This window comes from Lonchura striata, chromosome 1A (genome assembly GCF_050655825.1).
Source record: "Lonchura striata isolate lonStrDom1 chromosome 1A, ASM5065582v1, whole genome shotgun sequence".
NCBI lineage: Eukaryota > Metazoa > Chordata > Aves > Passeriformes > Estrildidae > Lonchura > Lonchura striata.
This window is the reverse complement of record NC_140741.1, coordinates 35,678,176-35,693,698: the sequence shown is the minus strand read 5'-3', so window position 1 is coordinate 35,693,698 and position 15,523 is coordinate 35,678,176. Positions and strand designations below refer to the sequence as shown.

The 15,523-nt window shown below is 37.6% G+C and overlaps 1 protein-coding gene across 9 annotated transcripts in view; it reads left to right on the top strand.

The window, feature by feature from the left end:
• PTPRZ1 (protein tyrosine phosphatase receptor type Z1) overlaps positions 1–10,557 on the top strand; it is a 131,992-nt gene extending 121,435 nt beyond the window's left edge. For 5 of the 9 annotated variants that reach the window (XM_021553442.4, XM_021553445.4, XM_021553443.4 and 2 more), the window contains 11 exons: positions 489–652; positions 1,401–1,484; positions 3,324–3,459; positions 4,402–4,548; positions 5,121–5,214; positions 5,465–5,538; positions 6,518–6,646; positions 7,780–7,926; positions 8,211–8,353; positions 8,916–9,051; positions 9,536–10,557. In XM_021553442.4, the coding sequence (XP_021409117.3) occupies positions 489–652; positions 1,401–1,484; positions 3,324–3,459; positions 4,402–4,548; positions 5,121–5,214; positions 5,465–5,538; positions 6,518–6,646; positions 7,780–7,926; positions 8,211–8,353; positions 8,916–9,051; positions 9,536–9,676 (1,395 nt within the window). In that variant the 3' untranslated portion in view covers positions 9,677–10,557. Of the gene's footprint in view, positions 1–488; positions 653–1,400; positions 1,485–2,149; positions 2,243–3,323; positions 3,460–4,401; positions 4,549–5,120; positions 5,215–5,464; positions 5,539–6,517; positions 6,647–7,779; positions 7,927–8,210; positions 8,354–8,915; positions 9,052–9,535 lie in introns of all 9 variants that reach the window. The other 4 variants (XM_021553447.3, XM_021553446.4, XM_021553444.4 and 1 more) reach the window with 2 other exon arrangements.
• Positions 10,558–15,523: the final 4,966 nt, after the last annotated feature.

Genomic DNA, 15,523 nt, shown 5'->3' with positions numbered 1-15,523 from the left:
ATAATTTATTCTGCCTATTTTAGGAACCAATCTCTGAATGAGATCAACTGCTTTCTGAAGGCATCCCTACCTCTGAGTTGCCATGGAGGAAGGGAGCTTAGAAAAGCAGCCTACAAAAGGCTACTTACCTTGTAGATCACTAAAGCTGGTTGAGATGAAACCTACTCGTTCTGTTCACTCAACAGAGGAGCAGAGTGGCAGGAAGAGCTGGTGACTCTTGAGAGCAGCTGTAATTTGTTACCCTCCAGTGCTCTTAATCTTTTTCTATGGCTTTCTGAGGCAGTGTCAGGTCATTTTTTCACTCAGTGGGCAAGCTGGAAAAGCAGAAGCACTGGTCCTTCCCCTCCTCTTTGAAGGCTGGAATATTAGAGCCAGATGGAATGCTTTGAGCTAAGTAGGGATAGTACTAGTTCAACAGCTAACAGGTATGGAAATGAAATGAAGGAAGGTATGGGCTGCTTACATGTAGAATTGTTCCTTTGTTGCAGGGCTCCCAGAAAGGGAGGTCCAGTGGTCGCATAGTGACTCAGTACCATTATACCCAGTGGCCTGACATGGGTGTTCCGGAATATACCCTGCCCGTTCTCACCTTTGTGCGGAAGGCGTCGCATGCGAAGCGCCACGCTGTCGGGCCTGTTGTGGTTCATTGCAGGTGTGGTTTCTAGTGCTGTAAGGTTCACTCCACTTTTGTTTTGCAGAAGAAAAGGATTTTTCAGTGGTGGGTTAAGCAAAATTTCACTCTTGCATTTAATGATTTCTGATGGAGTAAGATTAACTTCTTAGCTGATATTCTTATCTGATATATCTCTCTCCTTCATAAGGCAAACTAATCAATTGTGCCACTTCTGTAAATCTGTAAATCTCCATAAACAAGATGATGCTGTTCTGCACCATGTTCTTTTTTTTCTTTCTTTTTTTTTTTTTTTTTTTTTTTTGCTAAACTGCTTTTACTTCTATTTTGTTCACATTTCTGTACTGCTATCTTGAATGCCATGAGTTTACCAGATACACGTGTGGGGATAATTGTTTCATTTCTGCAAATATATTGTTAGGATGCTTTTGGCTCATGCTTTCTTTGGTGCAGGGATACTCTGTAATCCTAAGAGAAGCTCTGTGTACAAAAGAAGATTCCCTCTCTTCCTGGCTGAACTACAACTCTGCTGTTTTTAACATTCTCTGGGCTCTAGCAGTCATTTGCAATGGAGGAGCGTTCTGGGGAGCAGTTGAGGTCTGCATGTGCCGCAGTGTGCAGGCAGGTGTTCTGTCAGTGCTCACTAAAAGTGGCAGCCCAGGGAAAATTGGTTAAAAAGGGCTTGTAGGGCCTGGAATGACTTCACAATGCCCATGAAGGACCGGGTTATTGTAAAAATATATAAGCAGGTTCTGGTTTTCCACTGTAGTACCTCACCTTTGATGGAACATTTGGAAAGAGAACCTCCTCATGAATTCTGTCCTTCTGGAGCTGACACTGAGAAAGCCAACAGGTAAAGTCACCTCACAAATGCTGCAAATGAAGATATTTTACTTGTGGGATTATCTAATCTGACTGACATGTATTTTTAGCTTGGAAAATGAAAATTCCATATCTTGTTGTTCTGCTGCTATTTACATCCTGCCTGTTCTTGGGAAATTCAAAATGTCAAGTCTGAGATTGCTGAGATATCAGCAATACATTAGGAGTCAATTAAATTGAGTTTTTAAGAAGTGAACAGTGGTAAATTGTGTGGCTTCAGTCAGACCACTCCCTTGGGTCATAAGTATAACTCACCTCTGTCTGTAAGCAGTTTTATACAGTTTTTAGCTAAACTGACTACATGCACTATGGAATTTCAAAGGAATCATCTCATGTTTAAAATATAAATTTTATTTGTATTTTTTTTATTTATTTGTATTTATTTGTATTTACAGGCTATATTGAAGACACAAATTATGAGATTCATAGAACTTATTTTATCTGTTTTTATTTGGTACTTTTCATGTTTTGTCTTTCATAACAAGTACAGATGGTGTCTGGTAATCTTTGTACTTCTTTGTGTCTAACAGGGTATTAACAACCTGGACCTGTGAGTTTCATATCTTACTTATTTAGACAGTTTATTACAGCAATCTGATCTCACTCTACCTATGCTCTGTGCCCCCTCTGTGGCAGAAGTGAGATGACTGAATTAGCATGTATGGACTGAGTTGGATCTGCCCACAGGGGACCATGCAGACCCAGCACAGTGCTGCTCTCAAGTTACATGTACAGTATACATAATGTTCCTTCATATCTTAGAGGGGAATTACAACTGACTATTTACCATATATGACTAGATAACAAAAACTGACCTGTTGACCTTGTACTTCCTACCCAGATATTTTATAAAAGAAATTTTTTTCTCTAATTTTATGATACAGCTGGTTACTACATTAATCGGAGTTCATAACAGGAATGAGTTGATTAACACTTTCTTCTCCATTTCCTATTTTTAAAAAGGTTTTAAAAAATTGCTTGCCATCTTAACTTTGTCTAAAGAGCACTAAGCCTTTTTCTTTTACAGATATACTCTCAGCAGTTCTGCCATTTCCTGGGGTTTATTTTTGACATCTCTTGTACTGTAGTGGGTTGCATAATGCAACTTTTGCTTTAAATGGGGTTTCAACATAGAAGAATTTGAACATATTAACTGTGCTCAAATGCTGACATATGTCACCTATTCTAGATATGTGGATATTCTCAGTTCAGTTAGAGAGAAAAAGAGAAAGATTTTTGCCAGGCTAAGCCTGGGAAAAAGTCCGAGAGGAATGTAAACAATCTATTATTTTGCTTTCCATTAATATTGTTTATAGATATGTTCTACCACACTGACCTAAGTCCAGTGTACCAATCAGGTGAAATGTTTCTACTTTAAGACCAATGGAATTAATGTTCACGATGTTCTCTATAAAAGAGAGAAGTGCTTTTGAATAAATCCTCATTTTGCCTTCTGAAATCATGCAAGTCATTTCGCCTGTCCCTGGCTCAACAGCATCATAGATATACTTGGCAAAGTATCCTAAGGAATATCAGAAGGCTGAAAATTGCAGACCTGCAGAAATCCCTTAGTTCTATTTCAGCCAATAATTTAAAAACCATTTGAGAAAATGATCTTTAGGTCTCTTCTTGTATGAAGTAGAAGATTACTATCAGCCTTGAACCTTTAACAAACTATATCATATAATAAATTCATTTGTAGAGCGAAATCTTCCATATGCAGCAGTTTGTTGAAAAAATTTTGTGTATGGAAAAGTTTTTTCCATTAATGTTTTTCTTCAGGCTCAAGACCATATTTTTTATTTTATAGTGCTGGTGTTGGAAGGACAGGCACATACATAGTGTTAGACAGCATGCTGCAGCAAATTCAGCATGAAGGGACAGTCAACATATTTGGATTCTTAAAACACATACGTACCCAAAGGAACTACTTGGTGCAGACTGAGGTAAGAATAAAATATAAATAGCATGAGACTATTACAAACTTTCTGTTTGCAGGACAAGACATAATGCAATTCTCTTTCTGGCACCACCAGACAAAACCAGTCACCAGACTAGATTTTCCCTTTTGCTTCCCTTGGTTTTATAGAGACATCCTTCTAGGCACACTTAGAGCAGTACATTAGAAATTACCTTTCCTTGGGCTCTTGTCTGTTTATTAAGGAAAACTCAGAAGGAAGCCTGTATAAATCATGCTTCCTACAGCAGTGCTTGCTTGGCAGCACTTGTATTTTTGTCACAGAGCTTTTTGAGGAAGAACCATTGTCAGGCGTTCAGATCTTCACTGGACCTCATCAGACAGTTTATATTAGGCAATAAAATATGCGAAAAAAGCTATTTCAGACAGAAAATTATATATAGGCGCTTTAAACTGAAGATTATGTATAGAATATTGAAAAACCAAGAGAAAACAATAAGGGCAACAGCAGGGCATTTGAAAGTCTATTTCAGGTTTCAAGAACAGGTGGTTAGATTCCCCAGTGCCTTTCAATAGAAAAAAAAAGTTAATCAACATCTAGGGCACTTGTTCCAAAGAATGCGAGAGAGAAAATAGAGAATAGCAGTAGGAACCAGGGGTAGGACTGTCTTGAAAATTTTACTCAAGGCTATGCTTGCATTTTTCCTTCTATTCTGTTAACATGAGATATCACAGGTAGTGAGGATTTGGTATTAAATAATAAATATATATGTGAATGTATGTATTGCAAGTGTAATTGTCAATTGTGCTTGTAATGTGTGTACTGCCACTGCAGAGGGACAGCCTTCACTAGAGAGGATCACATTTGAGAAAACCCCTGTGAAAAAATACTGACCACATCAGAAGTGGCAGCTTAACTAGAGGTATTCAGGGGAATCTGAAATTCAGATGTTTGGTTGTGTTTTCCTAGGAGCAATATATCTTCATTCATGATGCGTTGGTTGAAGCAATACTCAGTAAAGAGACAGAAGTCCCTGAGACTCACATTCACGCCTACGTTAATGCTCTCTTGATACCTGGGCCAACAGGAAAGACCAGACTGGAGAAACAATTCAAGGTGAGCTCTCTGAGATTGTAGTGTGAAAATCTTTGGGTTTGTAAACCTGGATGACTTAAAAGTAGGTATCTCAACACAACTTTCATCAGCTTTCTCTACCTAAAATTTAACTGCTGAGCCTAAATTAAGATTAAATTTATCAAATGAATGCTGTCAATTGAGACAGAATTATTTGCATACTCTTAAACAAGGAATCTACCCAAAAAATCCTTAAAAAAGAGATCATGAGAAGTATAATAGTAAGTAGATTTTGGAAAATTTAACTACATGACTTTGCAGGAAGATCTCAAAGCTAAAACAGCAGTCTGGAAAGATACCATTCTGGCAGATATGTCAGACTTCACCTTCAAAGATATGGTTATTGGTCTAGGGTTTAAGAATAATTTGAACTGTTAAGAAGAGTGGAGAAAAAATATTCTGGTGACGTGTTAAGTAGTTTAGACAGATAAATAGATAACTAAAGTTAAGAGCAACAGCAAACCTGCAATATATGTACCCTTCTATTTAATGCATCTTATGAAGGAATGACTTTTCTGCAGTTGTCTGACCTTTTTTTAACTTCATTGTTTCAGTTGCTGAGCCAGCCTAACACACAGCAGTGTGATTATTCAACTGCACTCAAACAATGTAACAGAGAAAAGAACCGAACCTCATCTATCATTCCTGGTAAGCTTCTTCAAATCCTCAACAAAAACTGAAGACATCTGCATTAGTTTGGAGCAATGTTCTGTAAAGAACATTACGGTGAAGAAGTGAATTAAGAATTGTACACAGAAAAACAAAATAGATGGCTGGATAGCACTTTGTCCCAACTGGAGGAGCCCAGTGTTATCATTACTGTGAGATGTGAGATAATTGCTATAATATTATAAGAGTCATTGCAACATGTTTGTGAATTCATAACTTTTTTTTACAGTGGAAAGATCTAGAGTGGGTATCTCATCACTGTCAGGTGAAGGCACAGACTACATCAATGCTTCATATATTATGGTAAGTCAGTTAATATATTGGTGAAAAACAATGAACAGCTGTTTGCAGAGCAGCCATTTGGCTGATTTAGGGTGGCACAATCCTGATTTTGAAAGCTCCTTTTTTCCATTATTTACTCTGCCTAAAAGAGTTACCCAGCAAGTACTATTACCATTATTACTGGATTTAAGTTTGATTAAGTTCACTGCACTTTAACAATCTGTAGAAACAGAAATCGCATCATAGTATTAAAAACTGGTAAAGTTAAATGCTTTATGGAAAGGTCTTTTGAGATGGACTAAATGTCTAAATGTGTTAACTAACAAGTTAGTTTTTAATGCCTGTATTGTGGTTTGTCTTCCTACCTGCTCATCTTAGTGCTTTTGCAATTGGCATAGCCTAAGATACCAGAGTTCATCAGCTTTCCATCATCTTTTTGCTCTCTGGGTTTTCTTCAACTCTTTCCCCCTTCAGTAGCTGAGAGGGAGGAGTAAATACCTCCTGGATATTCAGGAAAGAGATGACAAAGCTCTGTGCAGTGGCATGTGTACAAGATCTTTTAGGAGCATTACTGCATAGGAACTACCTTTCATGGTAAGAGATTGATCTGAGATATCTGTGCAAATTAAGAAACTTCTTGGGATTTTTGCAGATCTTTCAAGTATTCTTTTGTTTGGTCAGATAGTCAGCTCCGCTGGAATTATGGCTAATATATTTTTATTCTGAGTGAGCTGTCTGAGTCTGCTCTGATGTCTTTTTTTCCATTTTCTTTAAGCAATATTTTTTAAGTCTTAAATTTTTTCAATGCAATTGAATCTATTCTTTTCACATGGAAGATATTTCAGTGGAAGTTTTATATTTTTCTAATATTTGCAGGAAGCCAAAAAAAGAACAAGTGTGCAATGCATTTTCTAGGTTCCCACTCTGTCCACTAGGAGCTTCCCTTAAGTGTTAACACTTGGCATCAATTCCAAATCTGTCAATTTTTTTTTTTTTGCAGGGTTATTATCAAAGTAATGAATTCATTATTACTCAGCATCCCTTACTACACACTATCAAGGATTTCTGGAGAATGATATGGGACCATAATGCCCAGTTAATAGTTATGCTTCCTGATAGCCAGAATATGGTGAGTTCTGTGGCTGATTGTTATGAATTTATGTATGAATTTTATTAGTATTACCATTTTGAAACATGAAAGATATGAGAAAATGTATTGAATTCTTAAAAAAAAAATTAAAAATTAATAATACCTAGCTGAGTGTAAAATCCCCAAGTCATCTAGCAGAAATCTAGAAATCCTTGTCTAGGCAGATTGTGACTGGAATGAAAATGTATTGAATCAGTCTTCTACAATTTATACAAGGAGGCAAACAGCAGAAGTAACCATTATGCAAGGTGAATTTTTGCTCCACAGCTTCTTAGTTGCAGTATGGCTTTAGACATTATTAGGTAAGAGCAGAAGTGTGAGGTTGTTTCTCACACAGCAGCAGCTGGGGGGACCTGGGCAGGACCAGGAGAACCAGTGGCCAAGCATTCCTCACATATGAGAGAAGCCCGTGGGGAGCAGGAGTGGCCAGGAGCACTGCCAGCAGGGTGGGCACAGTTCCTGCAGGAGGCTGTGCAGGAAGGGCATTGAAGCCCTGCCAGCTTGACCAGGCTGCAATGGTACTCACCCAGCACACAGCCAGGGCCTCTCTGAGCTCTGCATCTACCACAGCCACAATGTACCCCACCTTACCTGAAACACACACAACGGGCAGGCAGGACACATGACAAGGAGGATTCCCTATCCATCTGACCATGTTGGTTATTCAAACTATTATAGGATTTTCTTGAAAAAATAAAAATCTCTCTTCATTTTCTGTCAGACAGAAATGATGCTCCCATTAACTTTTTTCTGCATTTTCAGATAATCCCAAGACCACACATACATTAGAACACACAAGCTAAATTTATCATATGACCATGGGCTATGCACATCACAGCACAACCTAAAGGCCAGGCTGGATGTGTGGCACTATGCAGCACTGCAGGTTCATTGCTATATAGGTCCACAGGGTACATTGATCATTACAGAGGTGTTTGAAAACCATCACTTTGCCATTGTTATCCCACTCAAAATTTGATTTGCTAATTTAAGTCTAGATAGCTGGATTGATTATATATGTGACACATTATTTCTTATGTTAGATATTGTATTTTAAGAGTTTAACATTATTTACTTTTATGACTCCACTTTTGGTTTTTTTTTTCCTGGAGGCTGAAGATGAATTTGTGTACTGGCCAAACAAAGATGAGCCTATAAACTGTGAGAGTTTCAAAGTCACTATGATTGCTGAAGAACACAAGTGTCTGTCTAACGAGGAGAAGCTCATAATCCAAGATTTCATTTTAGAAGCTACACAGGTAACACTGTCTTAAATATATAACTCAGGACTTGATTTTTTAAAGGTAATGCCCACATTTTTTATATTTTTAATGCTAAATTACTGATAAAAAAAATTCATGGCCTAGAAACATCTATGGAGGGAGTAATGGGGAATATGGAATGTAGTAATGGAACCCCCATAGCTGTGGGGTTGTGCATCTAGAGGCTGGAGCTGGAACAAGGTGAAGGAAAAGAATAAAAAAAGTCAACCTTTTACAAAATTGACTTATGAGTTTTTGTTTGTTTTTTTTCAATCATTTAGGATGACTATGTACTTGAAGTGAGGCATTTTCAGTGTCCAAAATGGCCAAATCCTGATAGTCCCATTAGTAAAACTTTTGAACTGATCAGCATCATCAAAGAGGAAGCTTCCAGCCGTGATGGGCCCATGATTGTACATGACGAGTAAGAATTGCACTTTCCTGTTTGTTTTTGACATTTTTTAGTAAAACCATCCTTTCACTGAGTGAAAGCAGCTGAAACAAGGCACAAAGTCTGCACTTAACAGTCGTGGTGATGCTTCTGTTCCAACTGCATCAAAAAGAGAAGCATTTTTATTTTATCATATTTCATTTCAGTTTTATCATTCTGATACTCTAGGTGGTTATCAGGTAGGTCACTAGAGGGGAAGTCAGTTAAAACATCATTAGGCTTAACTATTTAGATGAGGCTCCATACCATTCTCCAGCTGTTCAATAATGGCAAAAAAACCCCAAAATGTTGAAACACTGAAGGACCCAAAGCATTCAGCATTTGGTTATTAGAAGGTTAAAGATAAATAACTCTAAGAAGTTGTACCCAGGTGCTGTGAAAGTTTTTTTTAAGCCAGTGCTGGGCAGATCTATTTCAGATATTGTAAATATCATGACGGAGATTCATCTTAGCAGTTTGCCCTAGAATTTGTATTTTTTCCAGCTGTAAAACCTGACCCAGTTTCTAGAGTTTTGTTTTGTTTTACTTTACAAAGGCATGGAGGTGTGACAGCAGGCACTTTCTGTGCATTAACAACTCTGATGCATCAACTGGAAAATGAGAATTCAGTGGATGTTTACCATGTAGCAAAGATGATAAATCTGATGAGGCCTGGAATCTTTACAGACATTGTAAGTAATAAGCAAAATGTGCACTTTTTTCCCTTATGTGTTACATTAGATCTTAGGGCAACATTACTGAATTATTAGCATTTTAGTTTCTGCATGAATTAACCCAAACTTCCAGAGGTGCTGTAGAAAAATAAATCTTGGAAATAATTCAGATGACCAAAAAATGAGAAAACAGCCAACAGACAAATAATCCTGTCCCCAAATTTGCAATTGACCTTTACAAGGATCAGATTCTATATATCATATTTCTTTTAGAATTCAATTTTCTCCCCTACCTTTACTGTGCTCCCTATTGTTGTCCTTTACATTGTGTACACAGGGAGCCATTAGTCAGAAAATAATAAAGCTGCTAATTAACACAATAAATTCTGGAGCACTGTACATTTACAGACTGACACATCAGCCGTTAATTAATTTTGAGTAACAGTGCCACAAGATAACTATTTCTGAAAACATCCTGAGTGTATCCCCTTTTCTCCTCCAGGAACAGTACCAGTTTCTGTACAAAGCTATTCTCAGCCTTGTCAGCACAAGACAAGAAGAAAACCCTTCAGCATCCATGGACAGTAATGGCTCAGCTTTACCTGATGGAAATGCAGCTGAAAGTTTAGAATCCTTAGTTTAATTAGCACATCAAATCAAACATACACATCACTGCAGCATACCAATCACACCTGGAGTTTTTATTTTCAGTTTTATACTTTGGGTGGGGAAAATCTGTCCAGTCAGTATATATATAATCAGACCCCTACTGTTGCTCAAACCAAGTCATTTCTGTTATATACGACTTTACTGTGTAACTTTTATCATTAACAATGTGTGCCTTTTCTTGAAAGATTTCTTGTAATACGTTGTTACATCTGGACTAACTTGATTGACTTTTACAGTGTTTCTAATAATTGAATTGTGGTATGTTTTCTCAGTATTAGGTTTTTTGATTTATTTGGCTTTACTTTTAACTTAAAATTACCATATTTATAGATGTTAGGGACTTCTTGACTACAAACATGTGATGGGTTTAGTATTTGGTTTATTTGCTGTATTTATAACAATTTACATTTGCTAGAAATGCAACTTTTAATATAGCAGAATGTAAATAAGATACTATTCTGCGCAACATTCAACATTTTAAGACTTCAATTAGACATTTAGAATAATAATCTGATACTTACTGTAAATACTGCTACTTCTGTAGTGATCCATGGACCAAATTTATATTTATAATTGTAGATTTTTATATTTTACTACAGAGTCAGTTTTCTAGTTCTGCGTAATTGCCTTGTTAAAATGATGTAGTCAGTATGTTTTTATTTTAACAAAGTCTTCTGATATATAATTGTGCATCTTAAGCAATTTACCTTCATATAGCTGCATGTGATTTTAAATTTTTGTGGGAACTAGAAATCATTTGTTTTGAAATGAAAACTTTTTATGAGACTAACACTGTACTTGGCATTGTTAAACTGTTTTTACCCTGGTATTGCAAAAATAAACATAAATATACCAGTCTGTGCTTAGTAGTCTTCCACATAGAGTAAACAGTCTGCACAGTCATGCAAGAGAGCTTTTATTTAAACAAGGACTTAAGGCTGATCTGCAGACAGGTGCTCTTCCTGTGGAATCCACGAGTTCAGGAGACATTTATAGAAAACTTTTTTGTTTTTTAATCTCTGCTCCTACAGTGTCCACATTAGCTCCCTTTTTAGGTTCCCCTGCCATATCTCCCAGTCTGGTTGCCCAGGTATTACTGGGCTGTCCCAGGTGTCCCCATTGTCTCAGCTGGCCTCTCCCGAGACACTTGTGCTGGCTTGGCTTCAGATCATGCATTCAGCTGCTGAGCTCTTTGCTGTCTCCTTTGGTAAGGCAACAGCCAAACTTCGGGAGCAATAAAGTGAACGGTCACTGCAAGAGCAAAACCAACCTGTTTCAAAGTGACCTCACTCATTTTCTGTAACCTACAGAACCGGCAAGAAAAGATACTGAATGTACCGAAGGCTGCACCACTGAGGGGCTGCAGGAGCCTGGAGTAAAATGTTCATTTAAAACTAGCGTGGGCAGCAAGACCAACTGTTTTCTCACTTTATACAGTATATATATAGAAATGTTGAAGGCAGAAATACTGCTCTGGAGTAGAATGCACAGAAAATAATGGACCCTATCTGAGATTAAAACTAAGCATAGGAAAGACAGGCCTGATGTGAGCTTGGAGATGTTAATTGACTGATTTCTAGAGTAGGCATGTGTAAGGGAGTTCATTGTGTCAGCAGATAGACCTAGATCCCCTCAGCAGTGTGGAATTGAGGATAGGTGGAGCTGCAACAGAGCCAAAATAAATTTAGATTTAGAGGAATCTAAATAGCAAAATCTTTAAAGAATCCTCATACTATTGATACATGAAATGAGCATGAAGGTCCTAGATAAGGAGGCAGACTGACACAGAATGTCAAAATAGGTAGCAGCAAGGCAGATATCTTCATGCTCCTACCCTCTTTTATTACAAGAAAAATAGTCATATAGATAAAACAATGTATCGCCAAATCGAAGGGATGGTGTAAGGCTGGAAGGGACTACTGAGGGTCATCATGTAATATAGGGGGGTTTATAAAACTGTGCTAAAATAGTGTGCTTGAATTCTCTTTTACTTTTGACCACTTCTCTTTATAGCCACAGCAGTGCAGTCCCAGACGTTATGGAGTGGTTGAATCCATTTGACTTGGGACCCTTTCCCCACCCACCAGAGCTACATGCAGGATGATTCCCCTTTCGGCCCAATGGCCCTGTGCAGGGCCAGCCAGGGAACAGGCAGTGCACATGTTCCACACAGGGAGACACACGTGCATACACACACACAGGATGGTAGAAACAGGATTCATGACACAGAGAATAGGACTAAGATTTAAGAGGGGGGCAGGACAGAGGGCCATGGTCAGACACGGCATGAATGAGTGAAGGTACTGGCCAGCAGCCAGCACATACACATGCAAGCACTTTTTAACCATCTTCTCTCCTTGTTCCTGTGCCTATTACTTCCCTGTTCTCCTTAATGCCACTGTTTCTCCTACCTTGTCTATCTCTTTGCAAGTACAAAAAGTTCTTACCTAATTACTTTCATGGGTCTTAGCTTTGCTACCCCATACCCCAAGGGGAAACCTCAGATGCTGCCGCTTAGATGATCTCAGCCACAATGGGGTTTGCAAGTGCCCTGTCATTTCTTACCTCAGAAGTTTTTCTTTCCAAAAGGTCTACACCAGAACTTGGCCTTCCCTCACATAACTTCCCATGAACTGCCTGTGTAGCACCACAAGACTTTATGCCATTCTTCCTAACTCCTGCCAGCTGCTCATTCTTGCTCTCTCCAGGAAATTTCTCAGGATCTGTGCAGGTAGCTCAGCCACATGCCTGCAGATACAAGTATTCATTTCTTTAGTTCAAAAATATAATTAGTTCATTAAATAATTCAGAGGGAACCTACTTTTCTGGGCTAAAACAACTTTAGTCAGATGTTACACCTTTTTTTTTTTCAAATCCTTAGAGCTTTGCCAGGGTTGTATATTTGGTAATTCTAAAGGCTCAGGAAGAACAGAATTGAGATAGAACTCCTAAGTGGAAGCAAAAATGAAGTGTATCCCTAGTGGAGTGCTATGAACAAATAGGATCTAGAACTATTTTAAACTGCAGAGTTTGGGGGTTGACAGAAGTTAAAAATGTGCATTGCCCCAAATTATGCACATTTTTGTACGAATTACACACGCACATTAGTCACAGTGTTCAGGCACAAATTTGGTGCATACAAAGGTGTGTAAGGGTTGTGCTTTGCAACATGGACTATTTTCTTTTTCAGGTGTTCTGAGGGTTCCTTACTATTCTAAAGCACTCAGATATGCTGACAGACTCCATTTGCACATCTACGCTAACAAGGAAAGCAATATTATGTACTTCCCCCTTCTTATTCAAAAATTATAGAAAAAAATGTTGATCTCCTAATCTCTAGGGGTGTCCATACCAGAAAGGTTGTGATTTTATGGCCAATTGCAAACCATTATTAGCAGATACTATACTTCTATACTTCAACACATTAGCATCTCATGTGCTACTTATTCAGCCTTTTCTTCTGGAAAACTAGCTTGTATATCAAATAACAAGAATGAAGTTACCTTCTTCTAATGTATTTACAGTTTCATATAGTTGTATATACAAAGAAAGTTTTTGACCAATTAATTTTGTTATTTTTCAAGCATCAATGGACCAAGAGCAAAAAAGGAATCCTCCTTTCTAAAATCCCATCTTGACATAACTGTTCCTTTCAACCTAAATGTTTTGCAGACATTTTAAAATTGTAATCCAAGGAATCAGCTGTCATTCAAAGTTTCTTCCAGAGATGTTTGTAATCACATTCATCATCTTAGCATGCTGACAAGTTATTTAAAACATAAGTGCTTAAGATAATCCCTTTACTCACACATATTGGTTCTGATCTAGAAAAAAATAAGAATCATAAAAAAATTTTCTATAATCTTCAACTGTGATGGATTATAGATTTTAATAAATGCGTGTCAGTTCCTCTCTCAGACAAAGGCCATATTCTAATTAATTTTTTTCTTATAATCCAAGCTACAGACTCAAAAGACGTATAGCCTGCCTATTCAAACTGGGTCAAGTGTGGAGAAGATGTTATGTATCTCTGGCAAAAAGTAAGATATTAATAAACAACATCAGGTTGTTTATTATCTTTTTTCTTTGCAAAGCTGTAAGTCATGTGTGACAGGGTAAACTTGATTAGTGATCTTCCTCCTAAGAAATCATAGAAGAGTAGAGAGTTTAAAAAGAAAAAAGAAGAAAACAAGTAATTTACTATCACCAACTTTTTAGTGATTGTGATGTGGAGATTTAATACCTATGGAAAAGCTTTACAAGGATCAGCAGTAAGTGCTGAACAGAAGTCATAAAAACTCATCACTATCAGTACAACAACAAATCAGCTAAAGACTTCAAAAAATCATTGGACTTCAAATATCAGTTGACAAAACTTGTTAGCAATGTTTTATCACAGTGCTTTACCTGGCTTTACAATTCTTTGCTATGTCAAAGGATAATGTCAGAATTTCAGACAGGTTGAAATTCTCTGTGGTAAATGCTTACTTCAAGATGAGCTTAGCAAAGTTAAACTCCTTTCTCTCTCATTCTGAAGCATAAGCAAAGCACAGCTTGGGAGGAGAAGAGCAATATTGTCTTGTTGTGATTATAAACAAAAACAAAGGCCCCACTTCTACCCTAGGTCTGAGGTGTCATAGGTTACAGCCTTAGTTTTCTCTACTTCCCTGCAGCAAAGCCCATGTCTGACCATCCCCTTCTCACATGTTTGTGCTTTGGTGGATTAGGGTTTCAAAGGGACAAGAAGAAAGAAAAGTGTCTCCCACAATATTTGGCAATATCATGTCCAACTCCCCTCCATTCCAAATTGCATTCTTTCTTTTCAAAGCCAAAACAAGTCAGGAGAGAAAAAAAAACAAAAACTCTTATGGAATGGAATTCTTATGGCTTATGAATTAATTTCTTTGTTTCTGGAAAGTCACAACCTGTACACAGTAGTATAGTACTATATTTGAGATGGTCTAATTTGCCTTGATAGATTTTGCTAGACACTCACAGCTAAATTTCTTTCTTCTTTCAGTCATCTTCTTAGTTTCCCAGCCTAATCACAATCACTAGAGCCCATTTTCCCCCCTCCCATAAATAGCTATTTTGCTATGAGCTTACACCCTTTTCCAGTAGTGTCACTTTTGTACTCCAGTCCCTCTAAGGGATATAATTCTCACGTGTACGAAAATCTGGGGCTGAGAGAGTTTGAAATACAGAGGCAAAGAAACCAGTCTGAGGGTAATGGGGTTCAAGCACCTCCATCTCAAAAAGAAATTGTGATCTTACATGCCATGAAGATCTGGCATTAACATAAATTCCAAAATGAAAAAATTAGAGATACACAGTGAAACAATCTGTTACTTGAAGCCTAGAGACACACAGTGAAACAATCTGTTACTTGAAGCCTGATGTGAACAGTTTGAAAGCCTTTTAGCACAGGCAGTGCGAGCAGAAGCCATGTGTTCAGCTGAGCAAGGTCCTCAAGCTGACACAGCTGTGAGATACCAAGGTTCCATGCCTTCCTGGGGCACAGGGAGATACCACTTTTCTGTAGCTTACCACTTTAGTAGTTGTTCTTGTGCTCAAGAACAAAACATGCTGGAAAAAATTGTGCTTGAGATTATAGCTGAAAAGTACCTAGATACAGAGATACCTATATCTGTATATATATGTATATATGTATATATATATATATATATATATATATATATATGGGCATGTTTAAAAAATCCTTGAAGAGTCTTCTCCTATGAGTCAAGCAAGAAGTATGTAGAGGTATTTCATGCACATAGAAAAGTCCATGTGTAGGCATCCTTTCAATGTAACTATCTAT